Raw genomic sequence first — 24,624 nt, 5'->3', positions numbered from 1 at the left:
AGAATACACATTGGAGGGAACCCTGTCTGTGCTTTAAATGTGATTGTCAAAGAGGAGGAGGGTGAGAGGGACATCAAAGAGGAGGAAAGAGAGAAGTTGAGGAAGAGGAGGACAATAGTCATGTAGTTGACCCAGATAAATCAAGACTACCTGGCCATGGTCGTTACCCCTGCCATCAATGTGGGAATAGTTTCCATTCCTCAAGTAATCTAAAGAATCATCAAAGAGTACACAGTGGAGAGAAGCCTTACCACTGCTCTCAGTGTGGAGAGGGATTCACTCAGCTAAGAAGTCTTAACAGTCATCAGAGAACACACATTGGAGGGAACCCTGTCTGTGCTTTAAATGTGATTGTCAAAGAGGAGGAGGGTGAGAGGGAAGTCAAAGAGGAGGTAAAGAGAGAAGTTGAGGAAGAGGAGGACAATAGTAGTGTAGTTGACCCAGATACATCAAGACTACCTGGGCGTGGTCGTTACCCCTGCCATGAATGTGGGAAGAATTTCCGTTCCTCAAGTAATCTAAAGAATCATGAAAGAGTACACACTGGAGAGAAGCCTTACCACTGCTCCAAATGTGGGAGGGGTTTCAGTGAGAAGGTAAACCTTAAGAGACATGACAAAGTACATAGTGGAAAGAAGCCTTATCATTGCACCCAATGTGAGAAGAGCTTCAATTATTCAGGAAGCCTTAAGGAACATCAGAGAATACATACAGGGGAGAAGCCTTACCACTGCTCTCTTTGTGGGAAGAGTTTCAGTCAGCCAGGAAACCTTAAGAAACATCAGAGAATACATACAGGGGAGAAGCCTTACCACTGCTCTCTTTGTGGGAAGCGTTTCAGTCAGCCAGGAAACCTTAAGAAACATCAGAGAATACATACAGGGGAGAAGCTTTACCACTGCTCTCAGTGTGGGGGTGGATTCACTCAGCTAAGAAGTCTTAAAAGACATGAGAGAATACACATTGGAGAGAAGTCTGCCTGTGCGTTCAATGTGATTGTCAAGGAAGAGGAGGAGGAGGATGAGGAGGAGGAGGAGGGAAAAGAGGAAGAAGTTGAGGGAGAGGAGAGTGACGTGAAATAAAGGTGAAGTGAGGATACATAGCTAACTATAGGTCTGGAAATTCACATCTATCCTTGCAATGGCGTATTCTGTGACAGCATGGTCATGGGCAGCACCGTTGAGGGCTAGCTTCATCTTCTTTTACTTCTATGAGTGTATTGGAACTTCACAAATGAACTCAACTTGAATACCACCACCTAATGTGCTGGAGTGTGTGCCTAAACCCTGGATAGCACCACAATACACATCAAAATGCAATGAACACATTCAACTACACATTCATATAAACATTAATATACAAGAAACACATTAAACTACACATTCACACATTCATACTACACATTTTATACATGATTCTAATATACACGTTATAATATTCTGAACAAGATAGCACCACCTAATGTGCTGTAGTGTGTATATTCTGAACAGGTACAAAGTCAAGGCTGGTGTTTTACTGCTACCTGCAGTTATGGAATGTTAGCGCAGGGTGTAATTCATTGGTTGACCCCCTCCTGTTGACCTGGATGGAATTATGCGATCCTTCCTTAACACATAGTAAGTCCCACCCAGTTGACCACTTCAAAATGGTGAAAACCCTCAATGGTGCTGCCCATGCTAAAACAAGCTTTGTCCAGGTGCGCCCTCTATCCACCTCTATGGCTAACGCACACAGGAGGCTCCCAGTGTGGGAGGAGCTTCTGTCAGGTAGGAGAGCGTCATCAGAAAATAAATTTCTCCCATGGGAAATATATTGTTCAATAAAGCATGGGATATACCGTATATCTGTATCTGGGCTGTGTTCTGGTTGCATACGTGCTACATCTTCGACTGCACTCCAACTACTCCAGGTGGCTCACAGATTCAGGCCAGTATTCAATCAGATTGCGGATGGTCATACAGCATGCAATGACACTCTAGACGATTCTGTGCTTCCAACTTTGTGGCAACAGTTTGGAGAAGGCCCTTTCCTGTTTCAGCTTGACAATGCCCCTGTGCACAAAGCGAGGTCCATACTGAAACGGTTTGTCGAGATCGGTGTGGAAGAACTTGACTGCACAGAGCCCTGACCTCAACCCAATCGAACACCTTTGGGATGAATTGGAACGCCGACTGCGAGCCAGGCCTAGTCGCCCAACACCAGTGCCCGACCTCACTAATGCTCTTGTGGCTGAATGGAAGCAAGTCCCCACAGCAATGTTCCAACCTCTAGTGGAAAGCCTTCCCAGAAGAGTGGAGGCTGTTATAGCAGCAAAGGGGGGACCAACTCCATATTATTGCCCATGATTTTGACGAGCAGTATTGTATTTTGGCCATGTATTGTATCTTCCTCCATTTTTTTTACTGCAAAATATAGAAACGCGCCATTTTCACATATGTTGATGTTGGGGTGGTGCTGGAGATGATGAATATGTAGTAGAATTTGTTAGAAATGTCCCTTTAAAGTAACGTATGCCCATGTACATGACTAAAATGTAAATGTAGTCGAATCTTTTTGAAATCTCCCTTTAAAGTAACATATAATACATTACTAAACTTTTAATGTAAAACAGTTCACAGTAGCATATTCTATATAGGCCTTGAGCTGAATACTTAGGCTGAGTGTCCCAAATGGCACCCTATTCCCTCTGTAGTGCACTACTTTAGACCTTGAGCCCTATGGAGTATTCTATTGAATACAAAGTAAGCCCATAGAATCAGTATGAAAGAATTCAGTTATAAATATTTATAAAGTCAACACAGTACAGTTATAAAGTCCATAGAATCAGAATGACAGAATTCAGCTGTGAATATTTTTTATACATGATTCAACTCAGTAGAAGGGCTGGTTTGTATTGACATCAAGTGTATTGTTATGTCATGATCTGGATGGAACCTGTGTTTAAAATATTGTAAAGAATCCATTAATTGAATAATAAATGCAAACAAACTGTAATCTTCTTCTTCATTGAAGGTGGATGATGTTGGTAGATTGTCTTTATCCATGAAAAGTCAGTATTGTATCATAGTGATAATAAATCATAAGAATAAGAGAAGCTAAACACTGCATTGTTGGAATAATATAACATCACCCTGCAGAAAGCTGAAGATAGAAATGGGCTTTCTTCTTTTAGTTGATAAAAGCTATTTGCATTTATTTTATGGAGTGGCTGCTGTTCTGGATTTTCTGGGACTCGTATTTTCCGGATAAAATATACAGAGCATTCTGCGCATGTGTAGGATTATCTACTTTACACACAGTCTCTGATCTACTCGTTCAGGATTATCTACTTTACATGCGGTCTCTGCTCTACTCATTCAGGATTATCTAATTTACACACAGTCTCTACTCTACTCGTTCCGGATTATCTACTTTACACACAGTCTCTGCTCTACTCGTTCAGGATTATCTACTTTACACACAGTCTCTGCTCTACTCGTGTAGGATTATCTACTTTACATACAGTCTCTGCTCTACTCGTGCAGGATTATCTACTTTACACACAGTCTCTGCTCTACTCGTTCAGGATTATCTACTTTACACACAGTCTCTGCTCTACTCGTTCAGGATTATCTACTTTACACACAGTCTCTGCTCTACACGTGCAGGATTATCTACTTTACACACAGTCTCTGATCTACTCGTTCAGCTGCCCAGAGAAGAGGCTACTCTGGATAATGTTTTTGATGAATGGAGAGTGGATTATCTACTTTACACACAGTCTCTGCTCTACTCGTACAGGATTATCTAATTTACACACAGTCTCTGCTCTACTCGTTCAGGATTATCTACTTTACACACAGTCTCTGCTCTACTCGTACAGGATTATCTAATTTACACACAGTCTCTACTCTACTCGTTCAGTATTATCTACTTTACACACAGTCTCTGCTCTACTCGTACAGGATTATCTAATTTACACACAGTCTCTACTCTACTCGTGCAGGATTATCTACTTTACACACAGTCTCTGATCTACTCGTTCAGCTGCCCAGAGAAGAGGCTACTCTGGATAATGTTTTTGATGAATGGAGAGTGGATTATCTACTTTACACACAGTCTCTGCTCTACTCGTACAGGATTATCTAATTTACACACAGTCTCTGCTCTACTCGTTCAGGATTATCTACTTTACACACAGTCTCTGCTCTACTCGTACAGGATTATCTAATTTACACACAGTCTCTACTCTACTCGTTCAGGATTATCTACTTTACACACAGTCTCTGCTCTACTCGTACAGTATTATCTACTTTACACACAGTCTCTGCTCTACTCGTACAGGATTATCTAATTTACACACAGTCTCTACTCTACTCGTTCAGGATTATCTACTTTACACACAGTCTCTGCTCTACACGTGCAGGATTATCTACTTTACACACAGTCTCTGATCTACTCGTTCAGCTGCCCAGAGAAGAGGCTACTCTGGATAATGTTTTTGATGAATGGAGAGTGGATTATCTACTTTACACACAGTCTCTGCTCTACTCGTACAGGATTATCTAATTTACACACAGTCTCTGCTCTACTCGTTCAGGATTATCTACTTTACACACAGTCTCTGCTCTACTCGTACAGGATTATCTAATTTACACACAGTCTCTACTCTACTCGTTCAGTATTATCTACTTTACACACAGTCTCTGCTCTACTCGTACAGGATTATCTAATTTACACACAGTCTCTACTCTACTCGTGCAGGATTATCTACTTTACACACAGTCTCTGATCTGCTCGTTCAGCTGCCCAGAGAAGAGGCTACTCTGGATAATGTTTTTGATGAATGGAGAGTGGATTATCTACTTTACACACAGTCTCTGCTCTAATCGTTCAGGATTATCTACTTTACACACAGTCTCTGCTCTACTCGTACAGGATTATCTAATTTACACACAGTCTCTACTCTACTCGTTCAGGATTATCTACTTTACACACAGTCTCTGCTCTACATGTGCAGGATTATCTACTTTACACACAGTCTCTGATCTACTCGTTCAGCTGCCCAGAGAAGAGGCTACTCTGGATAATGTTTTTGATGAATGGAGAGTGGATTATCTACTTTACACACAGTCTCTGCTCTACTCGTACAGGATTATCTAATTTACACACAGTCTCTGCTCTACTCGTTCAGGATTATCTACTTTACACACAGTCTCTGCTCTACTCGTACAGGATTATCTAATTTACACACAGTCTCTACTCTACTCGTTCAGTATTATCTACTTTACACACAGTCTCTGCTCTACTCGTACAGGATTATCTAATTTACACACAGTCTCTACTCTACTCGTGCAGGATTATCTACTTTACACACAGTCTCTGATCTACTCGTTCAGCTGCCCAGAGAAGAGGCTACTCTGGATAATGTTTTTGATGAATGGAGAGTGGATTATCTACTTTACACACAGTCTCTGCTCTACTCATACAGGATTATCTAATTTACACACAGTCTCTGCTCTACTCGTTCAGAATTATCTACTTTACACACAGTCTCTGCTCTACTCGTACAGGATTATCTAATTTACACACAGTCTCTGATCTACTCGTTCAGGATTATCTACTTTACACACAGTCTCTGCTCTACTCGTTCAGTATTATCTACTTTACACACAGTCTCTGCTCTACTCGTTCAGTATTATCTACTTTACACACAGTCTCTGATCTACTCGTGTAGGATTATCTACTTTACACACAGTCTCTGATCTACTCGTTCAGTATTATCTACTTTACACACAGTCTCTGCTCTACTCGTACAGGATTATCTAATTTACACACAGTCTCTACTCTACTCGTGCAGGATTATCTACTTTACACACAGTCTCTGATCTGCTCGTTCAGCTGCCCAGAGAAGAGGCTACTCTGGATAATGTTTTTGATGAATGGAGAGTGGATTATCTACTTTACACACAGTCTCTGCTCTAATCGTTCAGGATTATCTACTTTACACACAGTCTCTGCTCTACTCGTACAGGATTATCTAATTTACACACAGTCTCTACTCTACTCGTTCAGGATTATCTACTTTACACACAGTCTCTGCTCTACATGTGCAGGATTATCTACTTTACACACAGTCTCTGATCTACTCGTTCAGCTGCCCAGAGAAGAGGCTACTCTGGATAATGTTTTTGATGAATGGAGAGTGGATTATCTACTTTACACACAGTCTCTGCTCTACTCGTACAGGATTATCTAATTTACACACAGTCTCTGCTCTACTCGTTCAGGATTATCTACTTTACACACAGTCTCTGCTCTACTCGTACAGGATTATCTAATTTACACACAGTCTCTACTCTACTCGTTCAGTATTATCTACTTTACACACAGTCTCTGCTCTACTCGTACAGGATTATCTAATTTACACACAGTCTCTACTCTACTCGTGCAGGATTGTCTACTTTACACACAGTCTCTGATCTACTCGTTCAGCTGCCCAGAGAAGAGGCTACTCTGGATAATGTTTTTGATGAATGGAGAGTGGATTATCTACTTTACACACAGTCTCTGCTCTACTCGTACAGGATTATCTAATTTACACACAGTCTCTGCTCTACTCGTTCAGGATTATCTACTTTACACACAGTCTCTGCTCTACTCGTACAGGATTATCTAATTTACACACAGTCTCTACTCTACTCGTTCAGTATTATCTACTTTACACACAGTCTCTGCTCTACTCGTACAGGATTATCTAATTTACACACAGTCTCTACTCTACTCGTGCAGGATTATCTACTTTACACACAGTCTCTGATCTACTCGTTCAGCTGCCCAGAGAAGAGGCTACTCTGGATAATGTTTTTGATGAATGGAGAGTGGATTATCTACTTTACACACAGTCTCTGCTCTACTCGTTCAGGATTATCTACTTTACACACAGTCTCTGCTCTACTCGTACAGGATTATCTAATTTACACACAGTCTCTGATCTACTCGTTCAGGATTATCTACTTTACACACAGTCTCTGCTCTACTCGTTCAGTATTATCTACTTTACACACAGTCTCTGCTCTACTCGTTCAGTATTATCTACTTTACACACAGTCTCTGATCTACTCGTGTAGGATTATCTACTTTACACACAGTCTCTGATCTACTCGTTCAGGATTATCTACTTTACACACAGTCTCTGCTCTACTCGTTCAGGATTATCTACTTTACACACAGTCTCTGCTCTACTCGTTCAGGATTATCTACTGAGATGGTGGTACGGCTTTTTACCATATTCCATGTAACTCTTTTGCCAAGAAATCTTTCAGCCCCAGGAACCGCTCCGCCGCAACCACAATGATTTCTATCTTCCTAGATCTTTTCCCCATCTTGGCAGTTCCATTAATCACCATTGCTATAAAGGCCACAAAGTCCTTAACCTTTTTAAAATGTAAGGATCATCTTGTTGAAATGCAACCCCTGCATCTTGCATTGAAGGCTTATCTACCACCATTGACTCTTCACTGGCCACTTTAAGAAATGGAACACTAGTCACTTTAATAATGTTTACATATCTTGCACTACTCATCTCGTATGTATATACTGCATCCTATTCTATAATATTCTACTGTATCTTAGTCCATGCCGCTCTGTCATTGCTTGTCCATATATGTATATATTCTTAAATTCCATTCCTTACTAGTTTTGTGTGTATTGGGTATATGTTATGAAATTGTTAGATATTACTTGTTAGATATTACTGCACTGTCGGAGCTAGAAGCACAAGCATTTCGCTACACCCGCTATAACATCTGCTAAACACGTGTATGTGACAAATACAATTTGATTTGATATTATGTATGGGTTTTCTTTTGTTACATGGAATATTGGCAAAAGCCGTATCTCTCTCAGGTCCTAGAGACTGAGAACTAAAAGAAGGAAGAAATTTGAGTGTTGTTTGTTTTGGCAATGTATTATTTTTATTAGGGTGGATGGAGTAAGTTAGTATCACTAAGTATGGATTTATTTTTATTTTATATATTTTGTGGTTTCAAACTGTCCAGTTGGTGGCGGCAATACAACTTTTGGATGTAGTCCGCCATAAAACCCAGAGAAGAAGAATAAAATACATGTTGACGTTTCCCTCCGAGGCTGGTTGATTTAATTCAGTATAATATCCTAATTTAGCACAAGTAAGTATTGGATTGAACAAGAGAGGCCAGCAAAACATGCACAATGACTACGCTGAAATGACTCTCACGAACATTTCCTGCCGCTTCTCATAATTCAGACCAAACGCACTCGGAAAGTGGATAAAAAATTTTCCACTTGCTCTAGGAGATCTCACCATCCTCCTTGGCAGTTATTTTCTGCCAAACAGTTAGCTACAGGAAATCAGTTTCAGGTAATGTATTGCTAATTTCTAACATTTTAAAATGATGCTTGTAGCACGGTCTGTAAACCAACGCATTCCATGATGAAACGGTAGTGGTTGCCGAGGCCTGGCTTTGTTGTTATCCCAGCTAGCTAGCCGTTAGCCGTTAGCAAGTTAGCTACACATCTCCCGTCCAATCCATTTGTGTAGTTAGCTAGCTAGGATGCTAACTTCATTTCAGGGTCACGGTGGAAGTGTGACTTTCATTTAGTAGTTAGCCAGCTGTCGTCTCATCGTGAGTAAAATGACTGTAGCGAGGAATTAGCTAGCTAGCTAACCGGCTGCTCATTGTTTAGCAACAGGGAGGTTAGTTATACCAAATATTTGGTTTAACTATCTAGGTATCTCTCTAGCCAAATTAGCTGGACTAACCGTTGCTAAACTACCCGGCTACAGGTTTATGCATACAGCTAACGCCTTGATCACATCGACAGTGTCAATACATGTTGGGACACCTGAAGTACATTCATTTCCAATGGGACGCTGCGTTTGCCTTGCAGCGTTGATTTGCAGAGGCAGTGCGTTCTGTTTGGTGCATATGTTGAATTTATCGAACATATGCGTCAAATTGTATGCGTAGACGGGGCTTGAAAGAAATGGTAGCAGAAGGTGAATGTTGAACTTTTGTTGCACACATATCCAGATGATGCTGCTTACCATTTTGCGCAAAACACTGTTGGTGTGATCAAGGCATAATCCCAACGCCTCCAACACCCCTACAGTGTCATTGCGCAAAATGTTGGTTTGATCAAGGCTTACCCTTTTTCCATAATGTTTTCAAGCAAATTAAGAAGGAATGTCAACATAAGCAAAATAAGGGTTTCCATCAAAATAATACAGCTGTGACGCGGGCAAGAATAACTAAGTACTTCCGGGCCACTGATCTTTTGGAATCCTTCAGAATAAGAGTCCCCTCATGTATACCAAAGATTATGGATGTACTGACAAGATACCCGCCCTAACAATTGGAGTGGTTGTCCACAAAAGCGGCACGGTGGGCTGTCTAGCTCCCGCCTATCCTTTCTTTGAATTGGTGGATACATCTCATTATTGTAATCCTTTTTTGAATATTCGATGAGGGTTGTTGACGTCAACCACCTGTATTCAATGGAGAATATAGTGTCCTACTTATATCAGTACACTCATAACGACTTAAGGAGGATCTGGATAAATCCAGAAAATCACATTGTAGGATTTTTAATGAATTTATTTGCAAATTATGGTGGAAAATAAGTATTTGGTCACCTACAAACAAGCAAGATTTCTGGCTCTCACAGACCTGTAACTTCTTCTTTAAGAGGCTCCTCTGTCCTCCACTCGTTACCTGTATTAATGGCACCTGTTTGAACTTGTTATCAGTATAAAAGACACCTGTCCACAACCTCAAACAGTCACACTCCAAACTCCACTATGGCCAAGACCAAAGAGCTGTCAAAGGACACCAGAAACAAAATTGTAGACCTGCACCAGGCTGGGAAGACTGAATCTGCAATAGGTAAGCAGCTTGGTTTGAAGAAATCAACTGTGGGAGCAATTATTAGGAAATGGAAGACATGCAAGACCACTGATAATCTCCCTCGATCTGGGGCTCCACGCAAGATCTCACCCTGTGGGGTCAAAATGATCACAAGAACGGTGAGCAAAAATCCCAGAACCACACGGGGGGACCTAGTGAATGACCTGCAGAGAGCTGGGACCAAAGTAACAAAGCCTACCATCAGTAACACACTACGCTGCCAGGGACTCAAATCCTGCAGTGCCAGACGTGTCCCCCTGCTTAAGCCAGTACATGTCCAGGCCCGTCTGAAGTTTGCTAGAGTGCATTTGGATGATCAAGAAGAGGATTGGGAGAATGTCATATGGTCAGATGAAACCAAAATAGAACGTTTTGGTTAAAACTCAACTCGTCGTGTTTGGAGGACAAAGAATGCTGAGTTGCATCCAAAGAACACCATACCTACTGTGAAGCATGGGGGTGGAAACATCATGCTTTGGGGCTGTTTTTCTGCAAAGGGACCAGGACGACTGATCCGTGTAAAGGCAAGAATGAATGGGGCCATTAATCGTGAGATTTTGAGTGAAAACCTCCTTCCATCAGCAAGGGCATTGAAGATGAAACGTGGCTGAGTCTTTCAGCATGACAATGATCCCAAACACACCGCCCGGGCAACGAAGGAGTGGCTTCGTAAGAAGCATTTCAAGGTCCTGGAGTGGCCTAGCCAGTCTCCAGATCTCAACCCCATAGAAAATCTTTGGAGGGAGTTGAAAGTCCGTGTTGCCCAGCGACAGCCCCAAAACATCACTGCTCTAGAGGAGATCTGCATGGAGGAATGGGCCAAAATACCAGCAACAGTGTGTGAAAACCTTGTGAAGACTTACAGAAAACGTTTGACCTGTGTCATTGCCAACAAAGGGTATATAACAAAGTATTGAGAAACTTTTGTTATTGACCAAATACTTATTTTCCACTATAATTTGCAAATAAATTCATAAAAAATCCTACAATGTGATTTTTCCTCATTTTGTCTGTCATAGTTGACGTGTACCTATGATGAAAATTACAGACCTCTCATCTTTTTAAGTGGGAGAACTTGCACAATTGGTGGCTGACTAAATACTTTTTTCCCCCACTGTACATATGGGGTAAACAAAACATAAAGTCAGAAATACAACAGAAAATATATATACAGTATGTGCGAATGTAGTAAATTATGGAGGTAAGGCAATAAATAGGCCATAGTGCAAAATAGTTACAATTTCGTATTAACACTGGAATGATAGATGTGCAAATAGAGATACTGGGGTGCAAATTAGCAAAATAAATAACAATATGGGGATGAGGTAGTTGGGTGGGCTAATTTCAGATGGGCTGTGTACAGGTGCAGTGATCGGTAAGCTGCTCTGACAACTGACGCCTAAAGTTAGTGAGGGCGATAAGAGTCTCCAGCTTCAGAGATTTTTGCAGTTCGTTCCAGTCATTGGCAGCAGAGACCTGGAAGGAATGGCGGCCAAAGGAGGTGTTGGCTTTGGGGATGACCAGTGAGATATACCTGCTGGAGCAGACTACGGGTGGGTGTTGCTATGGTGACCAGTGAGCTAAGATAAGACGGGGAGTTGCCTAGCAGTGATTTATAGATGACCTGGAGCCAGTGGGTTTGGCGACGAATATGTAGTGAGGGCCAGCCAACAAGAGCGTACAGGTCACAATGGTGGGTAGTATATGGGGCTTTGTTGACAAAACGGATGGCACTGTGATAGAATACATCCAATTTGCTGAGTAGTGTTGGAAGCTATTTTGTAAATGACATCGCCGAAGTCAAGGATCGGTAGGATAGTCAGTTTTACGAGGGCATGTTTGGCAGCATGAGTGAAGGAGGCTTTGTTGCGAAATAGGAAGCCGATTCTAGATCTAACTTTGGATTGGAGATGCTTAATGTGAGTCTGGAAGGAGAGTTTACAGTCTAACCAGACACCTAGGTATTTGTAGTTGTACACATACTCTAGGTCAGACCCGCCGAGAGAAGTGATTCTAGTCGGGTGTGCGGGTGCAAGCAGCGTTCGGTTGAAGAGCATGCATTTAGTTTGACTAGTGTTTAAGAGCAGTTGGAGGCTACGGAAGGAGTGTTGTATGGCGTTGAATCTCGTTTGGAGGTTTGTTAACACAGTGTCCAATGAAGGGCCAGATGTATACAAAATGGTGTCGTCCGCATAGATGTGGATCCGAGCGTCACCAGCAGCAAGAGCAACATCATTGATATACACAGAGAATAGAGTCGGCCCGAGAATTGAACCCTGTGGCACCCCCATAGAGACTGCCAGAGGTCCAGACAACAGGCCCTCCAATTTGACACATTGAACTCTATCTGAGAAGTAGTTGGTGAACCAGGCGAGGCAGTCATTTGAGAAACCAAGGCTATTTAGTCTGCCAATAAGAATGCGGTGGTTGACAGAGTCGAAAGCCTTGGCCAGGTCAATAAAGACGGCTGCGCAGTACTGTCTTTTATCGATCGCGGTTATAATATCGTTTAGGACCTTGAGCGTGGCTGAGGTGCACCCATGACCAGCTCGGAAACCGGATTGCATAGCGGAGAAGGTACGGTGGGATTCGAAATGGTCGGTGATCTGTTTGTTAACTTGGCTTTCAAAAACTTTCGAAGGGCAGGATGGATATAGGTCTGTAACAGTTTGGATCTAGAGTGTCACCCCCTTTGAAGAGGGGGATGACAGCGGCAGCTTTCCAATCTCTGGGGATCTCAGACGTTACGAAAGAGAGGTTGAACAGGCTAGTAATAGTGGTTGCGACAATTTTGGCGGCTAATTTTAGAAAGAAAGGGTCCAGATTGTCTAGCCCAGCTGATTTGTAGGGGTCCATATTTTTCAGCTCTTTCAGAACATCAGCTGTCTGAATTTGTGTAAAGGAGAAGCGGGAGGGGGGGGGGGGGGCATGGGCAAGTTGCAGCGGAGGGTACAGAGCTGGTGGCCGGGGTAGTGGTAGCCAGGTGGAAAGCATGGCCAGCCGTAGCAAAAGGCTTGTTGAAATTCTCGATTCATGTAGATTTATCGGTGGTGACAGTATTTCCTAGCCTCAGTGCAGTGGGCAGTTGGGAGGAGGTGCTCTTATTCGCCATGGACTTTACAGTGTCCCAAAACTTTTTGGAGTTAGTGCTACAGGATGCACATTTCTGTTTGAAAAAGCTAGCCTTTGCTTTCCTAACTGATTGTGTATATTGGTTCCTGACTTCCCTGAAAAGTTGTATATCGGGGGGGTTGTTCGATGCTAATGCAGTACGCCACAGGATGTTTTTGTGCTGGTCAAGGGCAGTCAAGTCTGAGGAGAACCAGGGGCTATATCGGTTCTTAGTTCTGCATTTTTTGAATGGGGCATGCTTATTTAAGATTGAGAGGAAAGCACTTTTAAAGAACAACCAGGCATCCTCTACTGACGGAATGAGGTCAATATCCATCCAGGATACCCAGGCCAGGTCAATTAGAAAGGCCTGCTCGCTAAAGTGTTTTAGGGAGCGTTTGACAGTGATGAGGGGTGGTCGTTTGACCGCGGACCCATTACGGACGCAGGCAATAAGGCAGTGATCGCTGAGATCCTGGTTGAAGACAGCGGAGGTGTATTTAGAGGGTAAATTAGTCAGGATGATATCTATGAGGGTGCCCATGTTTACAGATTTTGGGTTGTACCTGGTAGGTTCGTTGATAATTTGTGTGAGATTGAGGGTATCTAGTTTAGATTGTAGGTTGGCCGGGGTGTTAAGCATATCCCAGTTTAGGTCACCAAGCAGTACGAGCTCTGAGGATAGATGGGGGGCAATCAGTTCACATATGGTGTCCAGGGCACAGCTCGGGGCTGAGGGGGGTCTGTAGCAAGCGGCAACAGTGAGAGACTTATTTCTGGAAAGGTGGATTTTTAGAAGTAGAAGCTCAAACTCTTTGGGCACAGACCTGGATAGTATGATAGAGCTCTGCAGGCTATCTCTACAGTAGATTGCAACCCCAACCCCTTTGGCAGTTCTATCGAGACGGAAAATGTTGTAGTTGGGGATGGACATTTCTGAATTTTTGGTGGCCTTCCTAAGCCAGGATTCAGACACTGCTAGAACATCAGGGTTGGCGGAGTGTGCTAACGCAGTGAATAACTCAAACTTAGGGAGGAGGCTTCGGATGTTAACGTGCAAAAAACCAAGGCTTTTACGGTTACAGAAGTCAACAAATGATAACGCCTGGGGAGTAGGAGTGATACTGGTGGCTACAGGGCCTGGGTTAACCTCTACATCACCAGAGGAACAGAGGAGGACTAGAATAAGGATACGGCTAAAGGCTTTAAGTACTGGTCTTCTAGTGCGTTGGGTACAGAGAAAAAAAGGGGCAGATTTCCGGGTATGGAAGAATAGATTCAGGGCATTATGTACAGACAAGGATATGGAAGGATATGAGTACAGTGGAGGTAAACCTAAGCGTTGGGTAACGATGAATGAGAGAGCATCACTGGAGGCACCGATTGAGTCGGTCTCCGCATGTATGGGGGGTGGGACAAAGGAGCTGTCTAAGGCAGGTTGAGCTGGGCTGGGGGCTCTACAGTGAAATAGTACAATAAGAAATAACCGAAACAGCAATAAGCAAGGCATATTGACATGGGAGAGAGGCATAAAGCAATCACAGGTGTTATTCGAGTGAGCTAAGACAACAGCTGGTAATGGCAACATAGTTTGGGCTGAGGCTAAACATAAACAGGATGTGGTACCGTATAAAGGAACAGTCCAGCAGGCATCAGCTGTATAGCTGAGTTATCATAAGGTCCGGTGAACAGCAATAAGAGAGTTCGGAGGTAGTTCGGGGGCTGCTACAGCACTGGCGAGCAAGAGGCCCGGCTTGCTTGTGCTAGCGGGCCGGGGCTAGCAGATGGATCTTTGTGGTCAACGTCGTAACGGGAAGCCTGTTGAAACCACATCAGACTATTTAATCGGCAAACCAGTCGTGTTGGATCGGCGGGGCTCCGTGTCAACACTAGGAGGTCCCGTCCGGTTGACAGAGAGGTAGATAGCCGGGAGATGGGCCTGGCTTGAGGCTAGCTCAAGGATAACTGGTGCTTGCTAATGGACAATGGTAATTAGCCAACTACAACAGCCATTTGGTTGCAGCTAGCTGGTTGCGATGATCCGGCGCTAGGGTCCAGTGATTCCGGCAGAAAATCCGATATGCTCTGGGTCGATAGCACGCTGTGCAGACTGGCCGACAAATTGTCCAAGCTAGAGCTGGCTGGTGGGTAGTGCCCCGGACAATGGTGAAGACGCTAACGGTGGCTAAATGCAAGTAGCCATTCGGTTGCAGCTAGACTAGTTTCAGCTAAAGGTTCTTGATAAAAGTTATAAAGAAATAATATAATCCTTTCCACGTTGGGTGAGGTGGATTGCAGGAAAGTATATTTAGTTAAAGAATGAAAAGTCAAATTGAGAAATATATACAAAATAGACAAACAAAAAAAACTGGCTATTTACACAAGGACACCTCTACGCCATCTTGGAGTGTATACTTTGTAAATTAATAATTAGTGCGAATGTGCAGAATTATCTATATATTTTATACTTGTTATACAAATAATAATTAAATGTATTTCTATAAGATATGTGATTTTATTTGTTAATATTTGCAAGCCTAAATGGTCAACAATGTTTTTTGTGTGTGTACTCCTATCATTTGTTGCACCGTACACAATTATCTGTACGTTGTGCTGCAGTAAAATGGCTGTCCATTCTACTCAGGAGCATTTCTAGTTTCCAAATCCACTGAGTTTACACCCAGAGGAGCGTCGCTGCTCATTCCGCGGCCCTTAAAGAGTGGCCAATCAGCTTAAATCAACTTTTTTATTTTTATTTTTTATAATCCGTTCACCTGCTCTGCGTCTCACAAAGACACAGCGGTTGGAACAAAAAATCTCAAATTTGGACTCATCAGACCTATGGACAGATTTCCACCGGTCTAATGTCCATTGCTCGCGTTTGTTGGTCCAAGCAAGTCTCTTCTTATTATTGGTGTCCTTTAGTAGTTTTTTTTTGCAGCAATTCAGCCATGAATGCCTGATTCACCTCTCAACAGTTGATGTTGAGATGTGTCTGTTACTTGAACTCTGTGAAGCATTTTTTGGGCTGCAATCTGAGGTGCAGTTAATTGCCGATTTCTGAGGCTGGTAACTCTAACTTATCCTCTGCAGCAGAGGTAACTCTGGGTCTTCCATTCCTATGGCGGTTCTCATGAGAGCCAGTTTCATCATAGCACTTGATTGTTTTTGTGACTGCACTTGAAGAAACGTTCAAGGTTCTTGACATTTTCCGGATTGACTGACCTTCGTGTCTATCGTTTCTCTTTGGTTATTTGAGCTGTTCTTGCCATAATATGGACTTGGTCTTTTACCAAATAGGGCTATCTTCTGTATACCCCCCTACCTTGTCACAATACAACTGATTGGCTCAAACGCATTAAGAAGGAAGAAAATCCACAAATTAACAATTTTTAGGGCCTTCCTCTAACACGGCCTGGTATAGAGGTCCTGGATGGCAGGGAGCTCAGCAACAGGGATGTACTGGGCCGTACGTACTACCCTCTGTAGTGCCTTGCGGTCGGATGCCAAGCAGTTGCCATACCAAGTGGTGATGCAGCCAGTCAAGATGCTCTCAATGGTGCAGCTGTAGAACGTTTTGAGGATCTGAGTTCCCATGCCAAATCTTTTCAGCCTGTTGAGGAGGAAGAGGCGTTGTCATTCCCTCGTCACAACTGCATTGGTGTGTTTGGACCATGATAGTTCCTTAGTGATGTGGACACCGAGGTGAATGGGATGTGCTCGGCCCTCCGTTTCCTGTAGTCCACTGTCAACACTGAACCATGCATGAAAGCACCAACTTTTCTGGAAGACTGTGTGATCACGTTCTCCTTAGCCGATGTGAGTAAGACCTTTTAAATAGGTTAACATTCACAAGGCCGCAGGGCCAGACTGATTACCAGGACGCATACGCAGAGCATGCGCTGACCAGCTGGCACTGACATTTTCAACAGCTCCCTGACCCAGTCTGTAATACCTATATGTTTCATGCAGACCACCATAGTCCTTCTGCACAAGAACGCCAAGGTAACCTGTCTAAATGACTATCACCACGTAGGACTGACATTTTTAGGCTGGTCATGGCTCACTCCAATTCACATACCGCCCCAACAGTTCCACAAATGACCCAATCTCTATTGCGCTCCACACTGCCCTTTCCCACTTGGACAAAATGAACACGTGAAAATGTTGTTCGTTGACTGCATCTCAGCGTTCAACACCACAGTGCCCTCCAAGCTCATCACCAAGCTAAGGGCCCTGGGATTAAACACCTCCCTCTGCATCTGGATCCTGGACTTCCTGACGGGCCGCCCCCAGGTGGTGAGGGTAGGCAACAACACATCCGCCACGCTGACCCTCAACACGGGGTCCTCTCAGGGGTGCGTGCTTAGTCCCCTCCTGTACTCCCACGACTGTGTGGCCGCGCACAACTCCAACACCATCATTACATTTGCGACTCAATTCCAGTTTATCTACAATCAGATTATCTACAAGGTTATGTTGAATGACTGTTTTAATATTTCACTAACTTGTGTTTTGGTATTGGTTATTGAGGGTTACCGAGTGTGAGAAATACTTTGTTACTCCTTGCTGAATACTGAATGTGGTTTTGGGAAAACTTCTGTTTGTTATTGAGCGTTTAATGCTGATGGTTGGAGAAACCAGTCCACTGCTCTTTATTATTTTAATTGAGTGTTACCAGTGTGAAGCTATATCACAGTGAGTGATTATATACATTGACCATGAAAGACACCATACTGTTGCTCTTGTTTTGGTGTGTTGACGATCAAGACTCTCAACACTATACCCCTGCTCCTAGTGGATGAACATTGTTCAACATTCTATAATTCTTAAACTTCATACGAATGAATGGAATTAAACCAAACAATTGTAAACTACTTCCACTGAAAATGATATAAAAACACATTTACTTGAAGAACAGTGCAGATACAAAGTTTGGTAACAGAATGATGGTTGGTGCCGTTTGTGCCGTCATTGTTACCAAACTTTGTAGAATTGTCAGTGTAAATTGTTAAAAGTAGTCCTTGTGCATAGAGTTGCATGGTTTGTTTAACTTTGCATTCATTGGGTTTTAGTAAAGTGACAACTCTGTGTGTCAGCATCACTCTGTTACCTTGAAATTGCCCCTAATTCTAACACAAGAAAATGCTTGTGTTGCCTAATAGCCTGTAGGCAAATGTTGGAATAGGCTACTGAGGATGGGGTCGTAATTTCAATCACTGAGTGAATCATATATTAGTAATATGAACTGAATATGCTTTTTTACTCATAGCCTTTTCGACTCTGAGTCTCAGCATCACTCTGTTACCTTGGATACCTTTTTGTTGTCTTTTCTGGATTTATACCACGATCTAGGTTTGTGAAAATCACCCAGAACTCTTTGGGTCTCCTCTTTTTAGATCCACCTCTAGCCTACCATGTCTGAACCAGGTTCTGGCTGTGGTGTTCCAGCCCAGAGGAGCTCACAGCGGGGTCCAGAGATGCTGTCAGTGAAGCTGGGGGACTGCAGTCAAACAGTGGAACTCAATGTGATTGTCAAAGAGGAGGAGGAGGAGAGAGAAATCGATGAGGGGGAGGAGGAAGAGAGAGAGGAGGACAGGGACTCAGTTGACTCAGGTAAATTCAGGCTAACATCCTCTTTGGTTCAGAGAGGTAAACTACAAAGCAGTATCAATGAGCTAGCCAGCTAACTTTGATAAACAACCCAAATAACTAGATTTTCTGGTTCATTTAAGAAAAGTTAACTTAGATATGTTTTTGGTTGTTGAGTCAATTAGACATATGCCAATTTCAAGCTTACCTTTCTAAACAAGACAAAGTAATTTCTGAATATTTAGGGTAGTTAGCTGGCTAACTCATTGATTCTGCTTTGTAGTTTACCCCTCAGGCTTCTGTATGTGTAAGAGGGAAGGAGAGTGACAAGACAAAAATGGCTACCGACCATTGCGCAATGCATTGTAATTTGACAATGGCATTATCTATGTGTGATGCAATGCAACAAGCCCCTTGCAAAGTATTTCTTTAAATACTCTGTTAATCCAAATTAATGTTGAATCCTGCATTGTTAAGCTAAAAGCTTTTGTTTCTATCAGTCTGTTTCTTACTCTATATCTGTTGATATTATTACAGGAGAGAGCCCCAACCCAGACTCAGACAACGAGCCCAGTTCCACAGCATCAAGACTATCTGGCCGTGGGAGTTACCCCTGTCCTCAATGTGAGAAGAGTTTCAGTTCCTCAACTAATCTAAAGAATCATCAAAGAGTACACACTAGAGAGAAACCTTTCCACAGCTCAGCATTTGGGAAGAGTTTCAGTGAGAAAGTAAACCTTAAGAGACATAAGAGAGTACATAGTGGAGAGAAGCCTTACAACTGCACTACATGTGGGAAGAGTTTCAGTCAGCCAGGAAACCTTAAGAAACATCAGCGAATACATACAGGGGAGAAGCCTTACCACTGCTCTCTGTGCGGAAAGATTTTCAGTCGAGCAGGAGACCTGAAGAATCATCAGAGATCCCACAGTGGAAAGAAGCCTGCCTGTACTTTCAATGTGATTGTCAAAGAGGAGGAGGAGGATGGGAAGGAAATTGATGAGGAAAAGAGAGAAGTTAAGGAAGAGGAGGAAACTAGTGGTGTAGTTGACCCAGATACATCAAGACTACCTGGTCGTGGTCGTTACCCCTGTCCTAAATGTGGAAAGAGTTTCAGTTCCTCAAATAATCTAAAGATTCATCAAAGAGTACACACTGGAGAGAGAACATTCCACTGTGCCACATGTGGGAAGAGTTTCAGTGAAAAATTCAACCTCACGAGTCATGAGAAGGTACATAGTGGAGAGAAGCCTTACCACTGCACCCAATGTGGGAAGAGCTTCAATCGTTCTGGAAGTCTTAAGGAACATCAAAGAGTACATACAGGGGAGAAGCCTTTTCACTGCTCTCTTTGTGGGAAGAGTTTCAGTCAACCAGGAAACCTTAAGAAACATCAGAGAATACATACAGGGGAGAAGCCTTACCACTGCTCTCTGTGCGGAATTAATTTTTGTTTTGCAGGAAATCTAAAGAATCATCAGAGAGCACACAGTGGAGAGAAGCCTTACCACTGCCCTCAATGTGGGAAGAATTTTACTTCCTCAGGTAATCTAAAGAATCACCAAAGAGTACACACAGGAGAGAAACCTTTCCACTGCTCCCAATGTGGGAGGGGTTTCAGTGAGCAAGCAAACCTTAAGAGACATGAGAGAGTACACAGTGGAGAGAAGCCTTACCACTACACCACACGTGGGAAGAGCTTCAATCATTCAGGAAGCCTTAAAGATCAGAGAATGAATACAGGGGAGAAGCCTTACCACTGCTCTCAGTGTGGGGAGGGATTCACTCAGCTAAGAAATCTTAACAGTCATCAGAGAATACACATTGGAGGGAAACCTACCTGTAATCTCAATGTGATTGTCAAAGAGGAGGAGGGTGACGGTACTCTCAATGTGATTGTCAAAGAGGAAGATGGTGACTGTACTCTCAATGTGATTGTCAAAGAGGAGGATGGTGAGAGGGAAGTCAAAGAGGAGGTAAAGAGAGAAGCTGAGGAAGAGGAGGACAATAGTGGTGCAGTTGACCCAGATACATCAAGACTACCTGGCCGTGGTCGTGAGAAGGTAAACCTTAAGAGACATGACAAAGTACATAGTGGAAAGAAGCCTTACGATTGCACCCAATGTGAGAAGAGCTTCAATTATTCAGGAAGCCTTAAGGAACATCAGAGAATACATACAGGGGAGAAGCCTTACCACTGCTCTCTTTGTGGGAAGAGTTTCAGTCAGCCAGGAAACCTTAAGAAACACCAGAGAATACATACAGGGGAGAAGCCTTACCACTGCTCTCTTTGTGGGAAGAGTTTCAGTCAACCAGGAAACCTTAAGAAACATCAGAGAATACATACAGGGGAGAAGCTTTACCACTGCTCTCAGTGTGGGGGTGGATTCACTCAGCTAAGAAGTCTTAAAAGTCATGAGAGAATACACATTGGAGAGAAGTCTGCCTGTGCTTTCTATAGCTAACGCACACAGGAGGCTCCCAGTGTGGGAGGAGCTTCAGTCAGGTAGGAGAGCGTCATCAGAAAAGCCTCACAATTTCTCCCATGGGAAATATCTTGTTCAATAAAGCATGGGATATACCTTATATCTGTATCTGGGCTGTGTTCTGGTTGCATGCGTGCTACATCTTCGACTGCACTCCAACTACTCCAGGTGGCTCACAGATTCAGGCCATTTATTCAATCAGATTGCGGATGGTCATACAGCATGCAATGACACTCTAGACGATTCTGTGCTTCCAACTTTGTGGCAACAGTTTGGAGAAGGCCCTTTCCTGTTTCAGCTTGACAATGCCCCCGTGCACAAAGCGAGGTCCATACTGAAACGGTTTGTCGAGATCGGTGTGGAAGAACTTGACTGCACAGAGCCCTGACCTCAACCCAATCGAACACCTTTGGGATGAATTGGAACGCCGACTGCGAGCCAGGCCTAATCACCCAACATCAGTGCCCGACCTCACTAATGCTCTTGTGGCTGAATGGAAGCAAGTCCCCACAGCAATGTTCCAACCTCTAGTGGAAAGCCTTCCTAGAGGAGTGGAGACTGTTATAGCAGCAAAGGGGGGACCAACTCCATATTAATGCCCATGATTTTGACGAGCATGTGTCCATATACTTTTGGCCATGTAGTGTATCTTCCTCAATCTTTTTTACTGCAAAATATAGAAATGCGCCATTTTCACATATGTTGATGTTGGGGTGGTGCTGGAGATGATGAATATGTAGTATAATTTGTTAGAAATGTCCCTTTAAAGGAACGTATGTACATGACTAAAATGTAAAGGAAGTCTAATCTTTTTGAAATCTCCCTTTAAAGTAACATATAATACATTACTATTTTTAAACTTTTTAATGTAAAACAGTTCACAGTAGCATATTCTATATAGGCCTTGAGCTGAATACTTGGGCTGAGTGTCCCAAATGGCACCCTATTCCCTCTGTAGGGCACTACTTTAGACCTTGAGCCCTATGGACTATTCAATAATAGAATCAGTATGACATTCAACTCAGTAGAAGGGCTGGTTTGTATTGACATCAAGTGTATTGTTATGTTATGATCTGGATGGAACCTCTGTTTAAAACACAGGTTGGAACCGAAATTATCTTCCAATCATTTCATTCTGAACAGAACCATTATTGTTTTTTGTTCCATTCCAGCTAAATAAAGTTCTGAACCGGTTCGAACCATGAATCACTGGGCATCTTGTTGTTTTGACATGCATTATCTGAATTAGGCCCACGGAATTATACCTACGGAGGAGCGGCTTCTATGAAGAAACTTTGAATGTCTTTGAACTTCAGAGAGTTGGCTTAATTTAAATAAAAGCAAGTCTTACCTTTTGGTAGTTAATAAATCCAATGTGAAATGTGATAACTATAGCATCCTTAACTAGCATTGAAGAAGTGAATCCATGTTCTCTAAAGAATCCCGGCTGTAACGTCAGTAGCTACAGTAGACTATGCGTGGGACTGGAAAAAATGCCCGGAACGTCAAATAACATTATTAATCAGTTCCTATGCTTTTAAAAATAACGGTTCTGTTCCAGAACAGTATAGATCCCAATCGTTGTCAGTTCTGGTTCTGTTCCTCAAAATTCCGGTTTTCGGTGCTGTTCCCTGAACCGGTTCCAACCCCTGGTTTAAAATATTGTAAAGAATCCATTAATTGAATAATAAATGCAAACAAACTGTAATCTTCTTCATTGAAGGTGGATGATGTTGGTAGATTGTCTTTATCCATGAAAAGTCAGTATTGTATCATAGTGATAATAAATCATAAGAATAAGAGAAGCTATACACTGCATTGTTGGAATAATATAACATCACCCTGCAGATAGCTGAAGATAGAAATGGGCTTTCTTGTTTTAGTTGATAAAAGCTATTTGCATTTATTTTATGGAGTGGCTGCTGTTCTGGATTTTCTGGGACCCGAGTGGTGCTTGTTTAATACAGTTAGATCAAAGCTGAATCAATGTAGGATCATAGGCTGAGTTTACACAGGCAGCCAAGATCTGATGTGAAAATATCTAATGTGATTGGTCAAAAGACCAATGAATGGGGAAAAAAAGCTCAGAATTGGGCTGCCATTGTAAACGCAGCCATAATGACAGTATTCTACATTTGTGCTCAACCTCCTTTCACATTTCTCAACATGAATCGTAAAATATAATTCTACAAGTCTTAGATCTTCTTACATTTACATTTTACATTTTAGTCATTTAGCAGACGCTCTTATCCAGAGCGACTTACAGTTAGTGAGTGCATACATTTTTCATACTGGCCCCCCGTGGGAATCGAACCCACAACGCTGGCGTTGCAAGCGCCATGCTCTACCAACTGAGCTACACGGGGCCCCTTGAGTTATGTACAGTGTTATTTTAAAGTAGCCGACAGTGTTCTGAATGATGTACAGTGAATCAACTTCAGAGCAGATGGAGGTAACAAACGAACCCATCTTTTGTTTCAATAAAAGCACATAACCTATTGCCTATAGTGGCTCGTTGTTGAGTTACCTATTGCCTATAGTGGCTCGTTGTTGAGTTACCTATTGCCTATAGTGGCTCGTTGTTGAGTTACCTATAGTGGCTCGTTGTTGAGTTACCTATTGCCTATAGTGGCTCGTTGTTGAGTTACCTATTGCCTATAGTGGCTCGTTGTTGAGTTACCTATTGCCTATAGTGGCTCGTTGTTGAGTTACCTATTGCCTATAGTGGCTCGTTGTTGAGTTACCTATTGCCTATAGTGGCTCGTTGTTGAGTTACCTATTGCCTATAGTGGCTCGTTGTTGAGTTACCTATTGCCTATAGTGGCTCGTTGTTGAGTTTTGTCGTCATGAGAGAAAAATGTGACCATTGGCAAAATCATCCTAAAATCTCCTAATAAAAGAGGGGGTGTTTTGTCTACAGTAACGTTATAACCTACTATGCTATTGTAGCCGACGCGGTCTGCTCGTTGCCGACTACTGCGTTGTGTTCCGGTGCACTGAAGACAAGACACTGGCGTACTTGAAGGCACTTTATTGTGTACAACTCTCTCAATCTGTTCAACATCAAGGAGAGAAAATGTTCAAAACTCTACCCTCGACCAGAATCCGCCTCCCTCAGTCGAGTAGAATGCAGACTCAGTATAATCACATTAAAAAATACAAGGAATAAAATACAACATAATTGGAAAATAAACATCGCATCTGGTGTATATCTTATGTATGTGTCATATTGCATGTTATCTCTGCCAAAAACTCTGAGCTTTTAGCCTTTACATTAATACTGTGCAACATGACATAAACCATCTTTCAAATAGGTAATACATACAGTAATATGCACGAAGCAACATGTAATCCTTCACATTTGAGCTTTTCAGTGCCATTAAACACTAATCAATACATGAAAACATTTTAAATGAACACATATTTTTAACCTGATATAGGGAATACATACCTGTTCAACATCAAGGAGAGAAAATGTTCAAAACTCTACCCTCGACCAGAATCCGCCT

At 42.6% G+C, this 24,624-nt stretch overlaps 2 protein-coding genes across 2 annotated transcripts; both read left to right on the top strand.

Moving 5' to 3' along the window:
• Positions 1 to 89: 89 nt before the first annotated feature.
• On the top strand, positions 90 to 2,986 carry LOC311120512 (uncharacterized protein; the record flags this gene model as incomplete). Its single annotated transcript, XM_084195097.1, has 1 exon — positions 90 to 2,986. A coding segment is annotated over one exon (993 nt), but the record flags the coding sequence as incomplete, so codon positions are not given.
• A 15,457-nt stretch (positions 2,987 to 18,443) lies between these two features.
• Positions 18,444 to 22,774, top strand: LOC311120538 (uncharacterized protein). Its single transcript, XM_084195121.1, has 2 exons — positions 18,444 to 18,653; positions 19,167 to 22,774. Exons 1-2 carry the CDS (start codon positions 18,455 to 18,457, stop codon positions 21,092 to 21,094), a joined length of 2,127 nt encoding a protein of 708 aa, XP_084051247.1. The 5' UTR covers positions 18,444 to 18,454; the 3' UTR covers positions 21,095 to 22,774.
• Positions 22,775 to 24,624: the final 1,850 nt, after the last annotated feature.

The sequence above is a fragment of the Coregonus lavaretus genome (assembly GCF_964263955.1).
Source record: "Coregonus lavaretus genome assembly, contig: HAP1_SCAFFOLD_47, whole genome shotgun sequence".
Lineage (NCBI taxonomy): Eukaryota > Metazoa > Chordata > Actinopteri > Salmoniformes > Salmonidae > Coregonus > Coregonus lavaretus.
Note: the sequence above shows the minus strand (reverse complement) of the source record. Positions and strands in the feature narration are given on the sequence as shown.

Bases quoted from the DNA above. Each gene is read 5' to 3' on its own strand.
- LOC311120538 (XM_084195121.1), top strand. From the start codon at position 18,455: ATGTCTGAACCAGGTTCTGGCTGTGGTGTTCCAGCCCAGAGGAGCTCA. The intron at 18,654-19,166 runs GTAAATTCAGGC...ATATTATTACAG, and splicing joins CAGGGACTCAGTTGACTCAG to GAGAGAGCCCCAACCCAGAC.